This window comes from Alligator sinensis, unplaced genomic scaffold (assembly GCF_000455745.1).
Source record: "Alligator sinensis unplaced genomic scaffold, ASM45574v1 scaffold98_1, whole genome shotgun sequence".
NCBI classification, from domain to species: domain Eukaryota; kingdom Metazoa; phylum Chordata; order Crocodylia; family Alligatoridae; genus Alligator; species Alligator sinensis.
In genome coordinates, this window is record NW_005842058.1 from 2,369,610 (window position 1) to 2,381,801 (window position 12,192).

The 12,192-nt window shown below is 52.1% G+C and overlaps 2 protein-coding genes across 5 annotated transcripts; both read left to right on the top strand.

Annotated features, from left to right (window-relative positions):
• The first annotated feature begins 750 nt into the window (after positions 1 to 750).
• GOLGA7 (golgin A7) lies at positions 751 to 8,548 on the top strand. Of its 4 annotated transcripts, none has more exons than XR_003093926.1 (6): positions 751 to 893; positions 2,632 to 2,784; positions 3,966 to 4,067; positions 5,192 to 5,260; positions 6,128 to 6,181; positions 7,226 to 8,548. XR_003093926.1 is itself a non-coding variant. In XM_025203445.1 (5 exons), exons 1-4 carry the CDS (start codon positions 783 to 785, stop codon positions 5,228 to 5,230), a joined length of 405 nt encoding a protein of 134 aa, XP_025059230.1. In that variant the 5' UTR covers positions 751 to 782; the 3' UTR covers positions 5,231 to 5,260; positions 7,226 to 8,548. The 4 variants fall into 4 exon arrangements, 2 of the variants coding, with proteins under 2 accessions (XP_025059230.1, XP_006023091.1); XR_003093925.1 differs by having other exon boundaries at positions 5,197 to 5,260; XM_025203445.1 differs by lacking the exon at positions 6,128 to 6,181.
• A 1,273-nt stretch (positions 8,549 to 9,821) lies between these two features.
• On the top strand, positions 9,822 to 12,160 carry GINS4 (GINS complex subunit 4). The gene is made up of 7 exons (XM_006023030.3): positions 9,822 to 9,957; positions 10,063 to 10,149; positions 10,439 to 10,552; positions 10,745 to 10,842; positions 11,321 to 11,409; positions 11,674 to 11,764; positions 11,895 to 12,160. Exons 1-7 carry the CDS (start codon positions 9,853 to 9,855, stop codon positions 11,989 to 11,991), a joined length of 681 nt encoding a protein of 226 aa, XP_006023092.1. The 5' UTR covers positions 9,822 to 9,852; the 3' UTR covers positions 11,992 to 12,160.
• Positions 12,161 to 12,192: the final 32 nt, after the last annotated feature.

Sequence of the window (12,192 nt, forward strand, 5' to 3'; positions counted from 1 at the left end):
GATGCAGCATGGTGCCCCAAGGCAGCGTATGCGGACAGCGGCAGAGCCGGGGGAGGCGAAGGCACTGCAAGCTGTGCTTGCTCATCCCCTGCTGCAACAGCGCAGAACACACATGTGCAACAGGAGCACCGTGTGCCTCAAGCCGGGATGCCGGGCAGTTTGCCCACAGCTTGACAGAGGCAGCGGAGCAGCTGCTGGGGGGGCCCGCACCCCCGTGTCCCTTGTGCTGTGCCAAGGGGGGTCACCGCGCTCCTGCTACCCTGCGCCACGCCACATTGCACGCAACAGAAGCAGGCCGTGAGGGGGCCGCCATGCACGGGCCCACTCTTGCAGCTGCACTGCCCAGCCTAGCGTGGCCAGATCTTAAATACCAAACAATTGTATCAAAAGCTCAAAAAATGATTGTAATTTGCTGGGGGGGAAAAGTACCGTACCCTGAAAAATATGCAAAACAAGTCTTTTTCTGTAGGCCGCTCATGGTAAGCGAGCGAGCCAGAACCGGGCTATCCAAACCGAACCATTTATCTGGAGGTCCTGAGAAAGCAAAGCTGAGAGCCCCTGAGAGGGGCTCGTGGGGGTTGCAGATGCTGCAACCACAACTGGGCACTCGAGGGGACGGGCTCAAAGCCCCGCCCCGCACCGCCGCCCCGCCCCACCCCACCCCACCCCACTGACGCATGCGCACAGCGCGGCTCTGATGACGCCTCCCTCCGGGTGGGTGACGGCGCGTTTGCGACAGCCGTTAGGGGGACGGTCCGTCCCCGTGCCCGTAAGCCCGCGCCATGAGGCCGCAGCCGGCGCCCGTGTCAGGGAAGGTGTTCGTGCAGCGCGACTACAGCAGCGGCACCCGCTGCCAGTTCCAGACCAAGTTCCCGGCCGAGCTGGAGACGCGGGTAAGGCCGGGCCGGGGGCTGTCACCCGGGAGCTGTTATGGCGGGTGTAAAAGCTGTTATGGCGGCTTAAAATGGGACCGCCTTAAGCCCCCCCGGCACGTTTGGGTCATGTAAAGTAATTGCCAAGTTGGTCATATGCAGTAATGGTAGTGGTGTGCGTGTCGCGGGTCGGAGGACGCCGCCAAGTTGCCTGTCGCTTCCTGCTCGCTCCTCCTGGAAAACAGCGTGTTTCACGAATGAGTGGTTCGTGCCAAGCACTTGCTTATTAAAGACATATATAATTAAAGCCACGCCGTGTGGGAGTGCCCCTGTTACAAAGCATGACGAAAGCCACCAGATCGACCCTTGGCCTCCGGCTCCAGTCGCCCCCAAGGTCCCCGCTCTCAGCGTTTCTGTGCTCACGCCGGGGTGGCACGAATGCCAGCCGAGAGCCCGGGTGTTAAAGCTCCTGCGGTACGAGCTAAGGGCTGTGTCCTGCACCCCGGGCACCTACAGCGTCTGGGGACACAGGTGTGTCGGAGCGTGCAAGGCCACGCCGCGCTTCTTTGATGCAAGTGGCTTGGGAGGCTCGGTCTGTCTGACAGCGGTGAGATGAAATAGTCCCCGTCTAAATGGCCCAGAGCAGATGGTTGTCCTCCTGTGTTTACTTGACGCTGTTGTTTTGAGTGAGCAAGGCGAGTAGTCTTGTTCCCCCTACCTGTTGGGTAGCATTGCTTTCCTGGGGGACAAAAGTCTGCAAAATGATTAGTTGTCTTCAAATTGACCTAAACTGATCTTTGGGATTTTAGCTGAAAGGGACATTTTGTAGTTAAATAAAGGGTAGGTTCCTGTGGGTAGGGAAGTAGAAATGCCCTCCACACTCTTGCTTCTTGCCTGTGCAAACAGTAATTAGAAAATACCGAACTTTGAATGTGATGTAGAAATGTAGACATACAAATGTGCCTACAAGTCTAACTTCCAGCAATTATGAAACCCTTCTGTTTTGATTCTCTCTCTGATCTGTGCCCTTGTCACAACAGAAAGGGCAGCCGGGGCACTGAGAAATAAGGCACGTATTGTTGTATAGAAACCCATCCTCTAACAAGGCCGTTCTGTTGAGCCTACGCTTCAGCAGCATCACAAACACCCTCTTATATTTTCTATCAATGTGCGGGTTTTTGTTGTTATTTGCAACACTTCCTTCAACTAGTGGAGTAACTCCTCCTGGTCAAATATTTTGTGCGTTTCTTGTTGTTGGCAAATATTACTTAGGCTACGTTTGCCTTCTTTTTCACATCAAATTTGATACATCTTTGTTTATATCACTCACAAGCTTGATTGGCACTGGAGCAACAATCCCCCATACTTGAGGCCTTATTCAGATAGAGAAGATTTGCCTACATGCTCTTTCATTGAATAGTGGTTTAAATCCCGAATCTGTTTCCCTCCGATCTGTTCTTTTTACATCAGACCCCAATTCTTATCTGTGCTCGCTTGCAGGCACAGCATTTCAGTTGTGGTAGAATTCATTCTTGATGTAATTGCTTAGCTGAAAATTGAACAAGAGCTGCCGTTTTTGGAGGCTGTTTTATATTAAACGGAGCTGTGGCTCTCTCCACAGTGCCTGTTTGAAGCAAATGGTCTCTTGGTGGCAGTGTAGGTTACAGCTGTAAAAGGTACAAGTCAGGTGGATGTCTGTACAGGAGGTCAGTGGAGCTCACTTGCTGAGCATGCTTGCTGAACTTGGACTTTTCTGCAGATCGATCGGCAGCAGTTTGAAGAGACTGTGCGAACTCTGAATAACCTATATGCAGAAGCCGAGAAACTTGGGGGCCAATCTTATCTCGAAGGTTGTCTGGCCTGCCTGACTGCCTACACTATCTTCTTGTGCATGGAGACACATTATGAAAAGGTAAGCCAGTTTGATTTGCTTTATGACCTGAAAGACAACACTCAACACTACATTAATCGAAGACTTACTTCATTTACAGTGATGAGTAGCACAGTGAAGTCTCTAGTACAAAGTTGAAATAAACTCTCATGCCAGACCAACTTCCTGAAATTCCTTGTGTGTCAGATCTGCTCCCCTCTTGCTCAACTGTGTTACGTATGAAATAGATTCTGTTTGACTCTCTCCACATAAATGGCGGATTTCATGTTGTGATCATTTTTCCATTTTATTCACTTTTTATCTAAATACACAGTGTCACACTGAAACTCTCACCTGACAGTTCACTCATGAAAACTTATGTTTGATTAAACAGACCTGGCCTATGGTGTCCCTTGCACAGGCTGGGTGATTTGCAGGAATTCTTTATGGGGAATCAGTCATGCAGTCATTTTGTGAGACTCGTAATGGACTGCGGTGAGGGAGAGGGCATCTCCAGTTTCCCTTCCTGGGGGCTTGGTGGAGATGCAAATGGGATCTGAGCTGGATATCTGTCTGGCTTGCTTGCTTCCATTTATTCTTTGAAGAAAGTGGAGATGTGCCCAATTCAGAGATAAGAAACCAAAGACTTTGGATAGAAAAAGCTTCCTGAGCTGAGAAGTTGGGAGGGGTTCTTACTAGTCTGAAAGAATAGTGTTCAGTGTGGGCAAGACCTGGGAAGCTTCATTCCACTAATTCTAGTACAAAAAGTCACTCAGTCAAGGCCAGTGCAGGGGCTGTATTGGATCCCTAGTCACAGAACACATGTAGTCTGTTCACTTAAAACCAAGATACTTATGTGTACATATATCATCTACATTTCCAGCACAGGATTGAAGATAAGGCTTCACAGCATCAGAAACCCTGCTATCAGTTATATTCTGTAAAAATCTATATTAACATGTCATCAGTGAAAGACTCAGTCTTAGCTTGGTAAGCGCAATGCAGGTGCCTTCTGGAAGGTGTGCTTTAGTCATGTGCAGCTTACTGGGCTCATTACAGCGGGCGCTCCAAGTACTACCGCCCCATCCATGACAAAGTCGAGTAGAGTCATTATAGCCCCTTCCTCGTTGTATTTGCAGAGATGGGACGGAAACGGACTTTGTGTGGGAGGTTGATGTGAGAGCAGACTTGAAGAAGCTGACATCTGTGTGTTCTGCCCCCAGGTTCTGAAGAAAATTGCCAAGTACATTCAGGAACAGAATGAGAAGATCTACGCTCCCCAGGGCCTTCTCCTGACGGATCCCATTGAGAGAGGACTCAGAGTTGTATCCACCTTGAGGTCTTAGACTCTTTTTGAAATTGGCCTGAGGGACAGAGACGGACATCTTCTCTCACCATGGCACATGCGTAGGAATTAATTCACCCCTGATCAGATGAAGGTTGTGGCTCGTGCTTCAAAATATCTAGTCTGTAACCTACAAAGCAGTCTTTGCTCTGAATTTAGTCAGATAAAATTTCTGCCCGTTTAGAAGGTCATGCGGAAATAGAGCATGTGACAAATGCTGCTTGGCCGTCTTTTACAATGATGCTTTTCATAAGCCGAGTATCTTTATACCCGTCTTGTGGTTTTAAACCCTGTTTGGAAGACTGGCTGGTAGAATTCCTCTTATCTGAACAACTGTGAGAACTTGTAGAACTAATTTACATAGAAAATGTCGGTCTTGGCTGACTCAGAATTGTTGCCGTTATTTCTGCACCCCCACCAGAACCTGCCTGAGTGGTGAGGTAGTTCTCCTGGGTTTTGTTCTCAGTTACAACATGAGCTCCCTACGAGCTGTGCTCTGGAGTTCGGAGCCCGCTACAGGTGATTTGGCATTCCAGCTAGCATCGTTCTTGGTGGTTGCGGAGGCATCTCGTAACTGTAATTGGGGAAGCAGAAGTAATACGTTTCATCTGTTGAGAATTCTGAAGTTGAAGCCCTTTTGAAATGCATAGGCGCGTAGTGTGTGGTGAGCTGTCATCCTAATGAATTGCAGTTGTTTGGATTCATCTGAATATTTGCCCAAATAGCTTACAGCTGGCAGTTATGTAGTTCCAGTACCCTCATACTGTTTCCTAGAAGTTACTAGAAAGAAGTGACTAGACTTTGGTGAATAGAAATGTAAAAGGTAACTGAGCAGGGGAAAAGGCTACAGTAAAATTTGGCTTAATGTACAAACAACCCGTGTGAATGTTGGCAGCCTCAGAGCAATATGATACACTGAGGCTAAGTGAACGCTCATTAAAAGGCAAGTCAGGATGCAAAACCAGAAATCATGTGGGATGTTTAGAAATTTAGCAACACTTCTCATCTAACAGCTGATGTGATCAAAGGCTCTGCTAGCTAGGTTTTTGTCATTTGTCAGTTGTCTTCCTTTTCCTGTAGCACGTTTTCTTAACAGCCGTGCTGTGCAGATTGAAATCACCATTTATGAAGACAGAGGTATGAGCAGTGGAAGATAAAACCATGGACCCCAAGGTAAATATTAACTTTGCATTACATGTCAAATCTATAACCGGCTTCTGTGCATTCAGAAGACGTAAACTTTCCCCTCCCCTGCCGAGACAGAATGTTTATCCAACCGCTGCATGTAATCATAAGGCTCTTTAAATAAATCTTCTGTGTGGATGAAATCTTTAAATCCCAGCGGAAGATGTAAAAATATCAATACTTGGCAGCGTGCTCCTGAATGGTAATGCATTTCAGATGATGCCAGATTTCACATTGATGAAATCCAGATTTTAATTATGTAAACGTATAATCTTAAATCTGATTTCTGCTGTACTGTGTCAGAAATCATTATCTCACAGTTTGGATAGACCCACGAATTCTGATTCTGCTCAGGTTTCCCTCCTGTAAGTGAAGCAGCTCAGGACTTTAGGCTTAAGTTTGAACTCAGTCACTTACTGGTTCATCAGCTGTCTTGGGCCCTGGAATGACTCTTGTGCTAATGGCATGCGATGACAGGGGAGCCCATACAGTCCACAGCGTGCGAGATCCCCAGCAAGTCTCACAAGCTAAGAGAGTCAAGCTAGGTCAGTACATGGGTGGAAGACATTCAAGAAAAATCCCTTTGCTGTTAGGTGTGGCATGGGTAGCTTAGTCACTGCTGCTTTTCCTTCTGAATCAGTGCTGAGCCAATGCTGCAGCCTGGGGCTTAGGGTCTTCTCCGCTGAAGCTTCCATCTTTAAAGCAGTTTCTAAAATTGAAGCCTAAAGACTTGGGGTGCATTAAGGATCCTCTAATGCTTTCCATAGGAGTCGGGGTACTGGGATTACGCTTCTGGCAGAACCCCAGACTGAGTCATTCTGTTCTCCCTTCCCTTTGTTTCCATTTTGCTTTCAGCCTGATGAAGTATTCACTTCCACTGCTCGGCTACAGCTGCCTTCCACTCCAGAGGTGGCTGAATTCACCTGCCATTTCCCTCTTGAGTCTAAAATGAAGTCGTGGCACCTCATATTTGTAAATTTCTTGGGCGCAGGGCACACGATGGGCCAGCAAATAAGCTGCTTTGTGCCTTAGTAGGAACACTGCAAACAAAAACAAAAAAATCAGGTTGTACACAGCCTGGCATATCAACAAAGGGGAGAAATGCCACAGACCTCCCCTGGGCTTTGCTAGGTGCCTGTAGAACTGCCTCTTGGTAATTACTTGGTCATGACTAATCCAGATGTACCGTCTCTCTGACTCAGCCAGGACGAGAGTTTTCTGGATGGAAAGGCATGAGACTCTTGCTGCTGAACATGTATTGCTGACAAGTTCTGCACTATCAAAATACTGTAACAGTTGATTCCACTTCTGATTAGAACGTCCTATCTGACTTCTCTGGCTATTAGCAGTCAGGAACTCGATCAAGTTCATGGCTTGTGCTTGCTGCCATTGGAACAAGGTTGTGTTTTATCAGTTGCAGCTGCATCTACTTGGCACAGCCCTTTTGTCATGACTCATTTCATGGCGATTACTGCAAAGTGGAATGTTTTTCCGAGATGGTGCGGGTTTTGAGCGCACTCACACATGAGCCTGCTCTATCCATGTTCAAACAACTGTGAACCTTCTCATACGGGAAAAGATTTACATTGGGAACTTCTGGATAGTTTCATGAATTGCAAATATTTTGGTTCAGCACCACTTTGTTTTCAAAGCTGTAGGCAGACCAGGAGCAAGCTCCACACAGAGTGGGGCCTAAGCAGGGGTCTGCCTTCCCAAGTGCAAGCCCTGCACCTGAAGCCTGCAGACTGTCACAGACAGCCTGTTTACGCTGGCCGGGAAGCTGGTCTGGGTTACATACACAGTTTAGAGAGAGAATCCATAACCGTGGGAGACTAGAGCTCTGCTAGGAAGAGGGGGCATCTCTAGGCTACATGCTAGGCCTGTGCAAAGACATCTTGTGTGGTTCTCTGCAGTGCTGGCTCCTAACTTGCTCCAATTCTCTTTGTTTTCCAGCCCCCGGCTCAGCAGTGGACTTGCCGCATCAGAGCGTTCCCCTACCTCCTCTCTAGAGCATCATTCCTCTCTGCTGCCAGACCTGTGGTGCCATCTACTTACCAAGACTAACCTTCTAAACTTCTGGCTGGTCAGCATCCATTTTGTGGCCTGTGGCAAGCTTTAAGCAGTGGGATCATCTTGTTCGTTTCCATGGACAAGGAATGGGCAAAGTAAAGCTGTTGCTCTTCAGCAAGTGAACTGGGCAGTTCAGCCCAGTGGGAAGCAGCTGTTTCCCTCCCCACCAGTTAAATCTTCCGACACATCAGGCTGCAAGTCTGACGTCAGGGAGTCTGTGCCAGAAACAAGGCCCGCACTCCAGTGCAGGGCAGAGCAGCCTGCAATACACTCACTGCACACAGTGCCTCTGCCTAGCAGGAAGTGACTCGAGGCACAGAGCAGTCTCAGGTTCCTGAGCTGATGCTCACCGGGAATTTAATGCAGAAAGGTTTTTCTAATGATTTAGTTGTTTTTCCTAACCCCCAATAGCTGGTATTGTTACTGGGTGCTTTGCTGGTGCCCTGGGAATCTACTGCTGTCACTGGAGTTCTCCACGCTCGCGGGAAGAGACAGTCTTGCTCGTTCCCTTCAACTGTGTCAGTACAATAAAATGGATGCTGAACCAATACATGTAGCCATCCCTACTCCTCCCCTGAAGGTTAATATGTAAAATGTAATGAACTGTTTTGTTTCTCTATGGATTTATTATATATAATTTATAGCAAAATGTTGATTTGATGGATTACTCAATAGTGTATAAGTTGGTTTCTTAACTCCTGCTGCTGGCAAACTGCTGAAGAGCAGAGCTGTGCAGTATGTTGTATTTCCCATGAATTAACATTCCTCAGCAATACCTGCTACGCTACCTTGGGCATCTTCTGAGTAAAACTCCCAGCAAACAAAATTGGCCTAATATTTTCTGTTGTCTCCCTCTCCTGTATAACACGAGATCTTTACTTAAGCTGGGTTAAACTAGCACGGCCCCCCTGGTTGGAGAGCCACTGTCCATTGTGGGACTTGTAGAACAAGACAACTGCTGCAACTAGGTGGAGTGTCGAGTTTTCAGTGATACTGTAGGTGCTAATCCTGGAGTGGAGATTCCAGGCTTCCTGTTCAACCACTTCTTTCTTTCTTTCCCCCTCCTCTTTGAGATCTGTTTCCTGTTTTAATTGTACAGAAGACTTTTTCTTTGTCTCTCTGAACTGTAAAAGTGCATTTGCCTTTTGCACCTGTTGCAATAATTTTGCAGAATTATTAATGGATTAGTAAAATTTTCTTATACTGTGTCTGTGTCCTGTTTGGTAGCACTGGCCTGAATAAAAGTACTGATTTCCTCTAAAAAAAAGTGATGGCTGGTAACCAACTCTAAGCCATGTGTAAGTGCACACCTTGCTCTGTTTCTGCTACAATGACTGATGCAGTAGGGTTGGGTTTTATGCTCTTTGTTGGAGCTGGGGAGGGAGGGGTGTGCTTGTGTGCATCAGCAACAACCCTGATGAAAAACAGGGGAAGCCCTCGCACTGAAGGGGTCCTAAATCTGAGCCAGAGTATTTACAGGCTGGGGCTCTCCATAAGAGCTAATATTTCAGTTTGGAAAGGAGCCATTCATGAAGGGGGGAGGTTCCTCCCCTACACACACATCCTAGTGTGCAGTCCCTCCCCACAAAGGGGAATGCAGAGGAGGAAACAAGACTAGCAGCAATAGCAGTCAACTCCCTGAGTGGGCTGGGAGCTAACAAAATCTCCCATCCAATTGCTCTTTTTTTTTTTTTTGAATCCTAGAAAGGCCTGGAAGGGACCGATAAGACCATCAAGTCCAGTCCCCTGCCATGGGCAGGACATAATTGGGCTCGAACCAACACAAGAAGGTATTTGTCCAGCCTCCTCTTAAAGACCAGCAGAGCCGGCGACTGCACCACCCCTGCTGGAAGCCTGTTCAGAGGCTAGAGATTTTAAGTGACCCAAGCAAGGTGCAAACACTGAGAGCAGGTTAGAGCTGGCCTGGGTGGCGCGCAGCACTGCTGGAAGAGGTGGAGCGCCCCACCAGGAGGGTGTTTGTGCCCGAGAGCTTGCAAAAAACTTCTCTCCCGCTCGTCAGTAGGTGTAATACAAGAGATTATATCTACCCCCAAAAAACTACCCCCTCCTCCACGTTTCCCTTCCACTGGGCACCCCAAAGGAGAGGGTCCTGCTGCGGCCCCGGCCCTTGCTCCCTTGGGAAATGCTGGAGAGGACGGCGGGGCCCATGCCGAGGGTGTCTCGGCCCGCCCCACACCCAAGGATGCGCACAGGGCAGCCCCTTAAAGCGAGCCACGGACCCGTGCAGCCGATCGCGGTCTGTCCGTGCCCCTGCCCCGTGCCTCCGCCCCTGTGCAGCTGCGTGCGCGTGCATGTGCATGTGCACATACCCGCTCTCCCCCACCCCGGCCCGGTGGTTGCGCGGCAGCGGGAGGCGACGCCCTTTTAAGCGCTGGAGGAAGCCGCGCGCGGGTCCGGGGGCGGGGCTCATGCATATGCACGATGCAAGCCCCGCCCCCTTCACGTCACGCTAGACGTCAGCAGCAGTTGGCGGGAGTTCGGTCGCCGGGATGGCGGAGAGCCCTGACTCCCCCGATCCCGCCGGGCACGACTCGGACGGCGGCAGCGAGGAGCTGGTGCTCACCCCGGCCCAGCTCATCCGCAGCCTGGAGCAGGTCGGCGGGGCGGGGCGGGGGGCGGACGCCGAGGTTACCTCCGGGCCGGGCGGGAGCGGTGCCAACCCGGGAGCCGGCTCCGCGCTCACCCCTGCCCCCCGCCAGGCCTGGCTGAACGAGAAATTTGCCCCGGAGCTGCTGGAGAGCAAAGCGGAGGTGGTGGAGTGCGTGATGGAGCAGCTGGAGCACATGGTAGGTGGCAGCCTGCGGAAGTCGCCCAGTGCTCCACTGTTGTGGGCGCTGCCTTGCAGGGTCCGCACCACTGCTGGCCCCGGTTCCTTCGTGCAGAGTGGGTGCAAGTGTCCCGCGGGCAGGGAGAATGGCCCACCCGCGCTCCTGGCTGCTGCCTGTGCCACTGGACTTGGGGCCTGCGCTCGGATTCCTGTGCCGGGTCCCTGTGCAGGGAGGGACATGGTGCCTCGTACCCCGGAGCCACGTGGCCTGCCCTTTCCTGCGGTTACGCCTTGTGCTGTGCCCGCAGGAGTCCAACCTGAAGCGAGTCAAGGGCGTGGACCTGAAGGTTGGCATCCACCGCATGGAGATAGAGCGCATCCGCTACGTGCTCAGCAGCTACCTGCGCTGCCGCCTGGGGAAGGTAACGCCAGGAGGGCAGGGAGCAGGGGCTCCCCCCTTCCCGGTGCTCTGTGCTGGGGAGAGGCACCCCGAGGCTGGGGGCTCAGTGCTGCTGCGAGCGGGCCTGGGCAGCGACGGGTCCTGTCAGCGGGCTCCAGACTCTGGGCTGGGGGAGCTTTGACGGTGGCAGCTGACGGTCTTCCTCCCCTGGCAGATCGAGAAGTTCTTCCCCCATGTCCTGGAAAAGGAGAAGTCCCGCGCGGACGGGGATCCTTCCATCCTATCCCCGGAGGAGTTTGCCTTTGCCAAGGAGTGAGTTCAGCAAGGGCAGGCAAGCCTGGCACACACCTCCTCCCCATGGCATGCACCATACCTCTTCCTAGAGCAGCCTCGGCACCCACGAGTCCCCTGGGGCCCACCAGACTGCAGAGAGGCCGCAGCCTGGACGGCTTGCCACCTCCCTCTGGCGTGAGGCAGCGGGAGCCTTGCCTAGGCCCAGGGCTTTGAGCAAAGCCAGTGGCCCAGAGGGGTTGGGGAGGCAGCATCACTTCTGCTGCTCACTGCCCTGTGCCACGGCAGAGCCCCTGGCAGTGGGAAGGGAGGAGGCTGTGCCCACTGCAGCAGGTACACCGAGGGGGACTGCATCATGGGGCACTGCCCAGTTGGGGCAGCCAGGCTGCTGCTCCTGACCCCATGGGCACGGCTGGGCCCAGGGATACATGGTGCTGGCTGCTGGCACCTTGGGCCGGTTGTGCCAGGGGTGGAGGTGCCCATGAGCCACTCGTTGCAGGTACATGGCGAACACGGAGAGCTACCTGAAGAGCGTGGCACTGAAGCACATGCCGCCCAACCTGCAGAAGGTGGATCTCCTCCAGGCTGGTACGGGCGCGTGTTGGTGACCTCGGAGGTTGCCAACACCCAGGGGCCGGGGCTCCGGGGAGATGCTCATGTCCGAGCACCGCCCTGCTGGTGCGTGCTTGGCACGGGGCTGCCACCCCAGCATCTCTCCTGTGCCATGGACGTGCGCGAGGGGAACACCGCTAAACCCCCTGCCAGCCTGCCTGGCATCTTGTGGGGGGAAAGCACTGCTCGGAGGGGCCAATAGGGGCGGGCTGGCCCCTCAGCGCCCTGCTTCCCACGCAGTTCCCAAGCCTAACCTGGACTCCTTCGTGTTCCTGCGCGTGCTGGAGCGGCAGGAGAACATCTTGGTGGAGCCCGAGACTGACGAGCAGAGGTGGGGCGGGTCAGGGGCTCGGGGCATCCCAGTAGGCACAGCCAGGCCAGACCCCTGCCACCCCAGCGGGCGCCACCGCCTGCTGCATGCTCCGTGGCCGTAGGCCTCTGACCAGGTGTCTGCCCTGCAGAGAGTACACCATCGACCTGGAGGAGGGCTCCCAGCACCTGATCCGCTACAAGACCATCGCGCCCCTCGTGGCCTCAGGCGCCGTGCAGCTCATCTAGGGCAGCAGCGAGCCACAGCGCTGGGGGGGCACCCAGGGGGCCCTGCAGGGGGCCGAGGGACCGCTGGGCACCATGCCCTCGCCTGCACATCATCATTACTATTATTATCATTATTATTGTTATTATTTGTTTTGTTTTGCAAACACCGAGTTAATTTAATAAAAAACGTCACCTCAGCGCTGGCCGAGCTCCGCTTCGTTT

What these genes read in the sequence shown, in the direction of transcription:
- GOLGA7 (XM_006023029.2), top strand. Translation starts at nt 783, where the DNA reads ATGAGGCCGCAGCCGGCGCCCGTGTCAGGGAAGGTGTTCGTGCAGCGC. An exon ending in TGGAGACACATTATGAAAAG is followed by an intron (nt 2,785 to 3,965) that starts GTAAGCCAGTTT and finishes TTCTGCCCCCAG; the next exon opens with GTTCTGAAGAAAATTGCCAA. An exon ending in TTGAGAGAGGACTCAGAGTT is followed by an intron (nt 4,068 to 5,196) that starts GTATCCACCTTG and finishes CGTGCTGTGCAG; the next exon opens with ATTGAAATCACCATTTATGA.
- GINS4 (XM_006023030.3), top strand. Translation starts at nt 9,853, where the DNA reads ATGGCGGAGAGCCCTGACTCCCCCGATCCCGCCGGGCACGACTCGGAC. An exon ending in GAGTTTGCCTTTGCCAAGGA is followed by an intron (nt 10,843 to 11,320) that starts GTGAGTTCAGCA and finishes CACTCGTTGCAG; the next exon opens with GTACATGGCGAACACGGAGA. An exon ending in GGTGGATCTCCTCCAGGCTG is followed by an intron (nt 11,410 to 11,673) that starts GTACGGGCGCGT and finishes CTTCCCACGCAG; the next exon opens with TTCCCAAGCCTAACCTGGAC.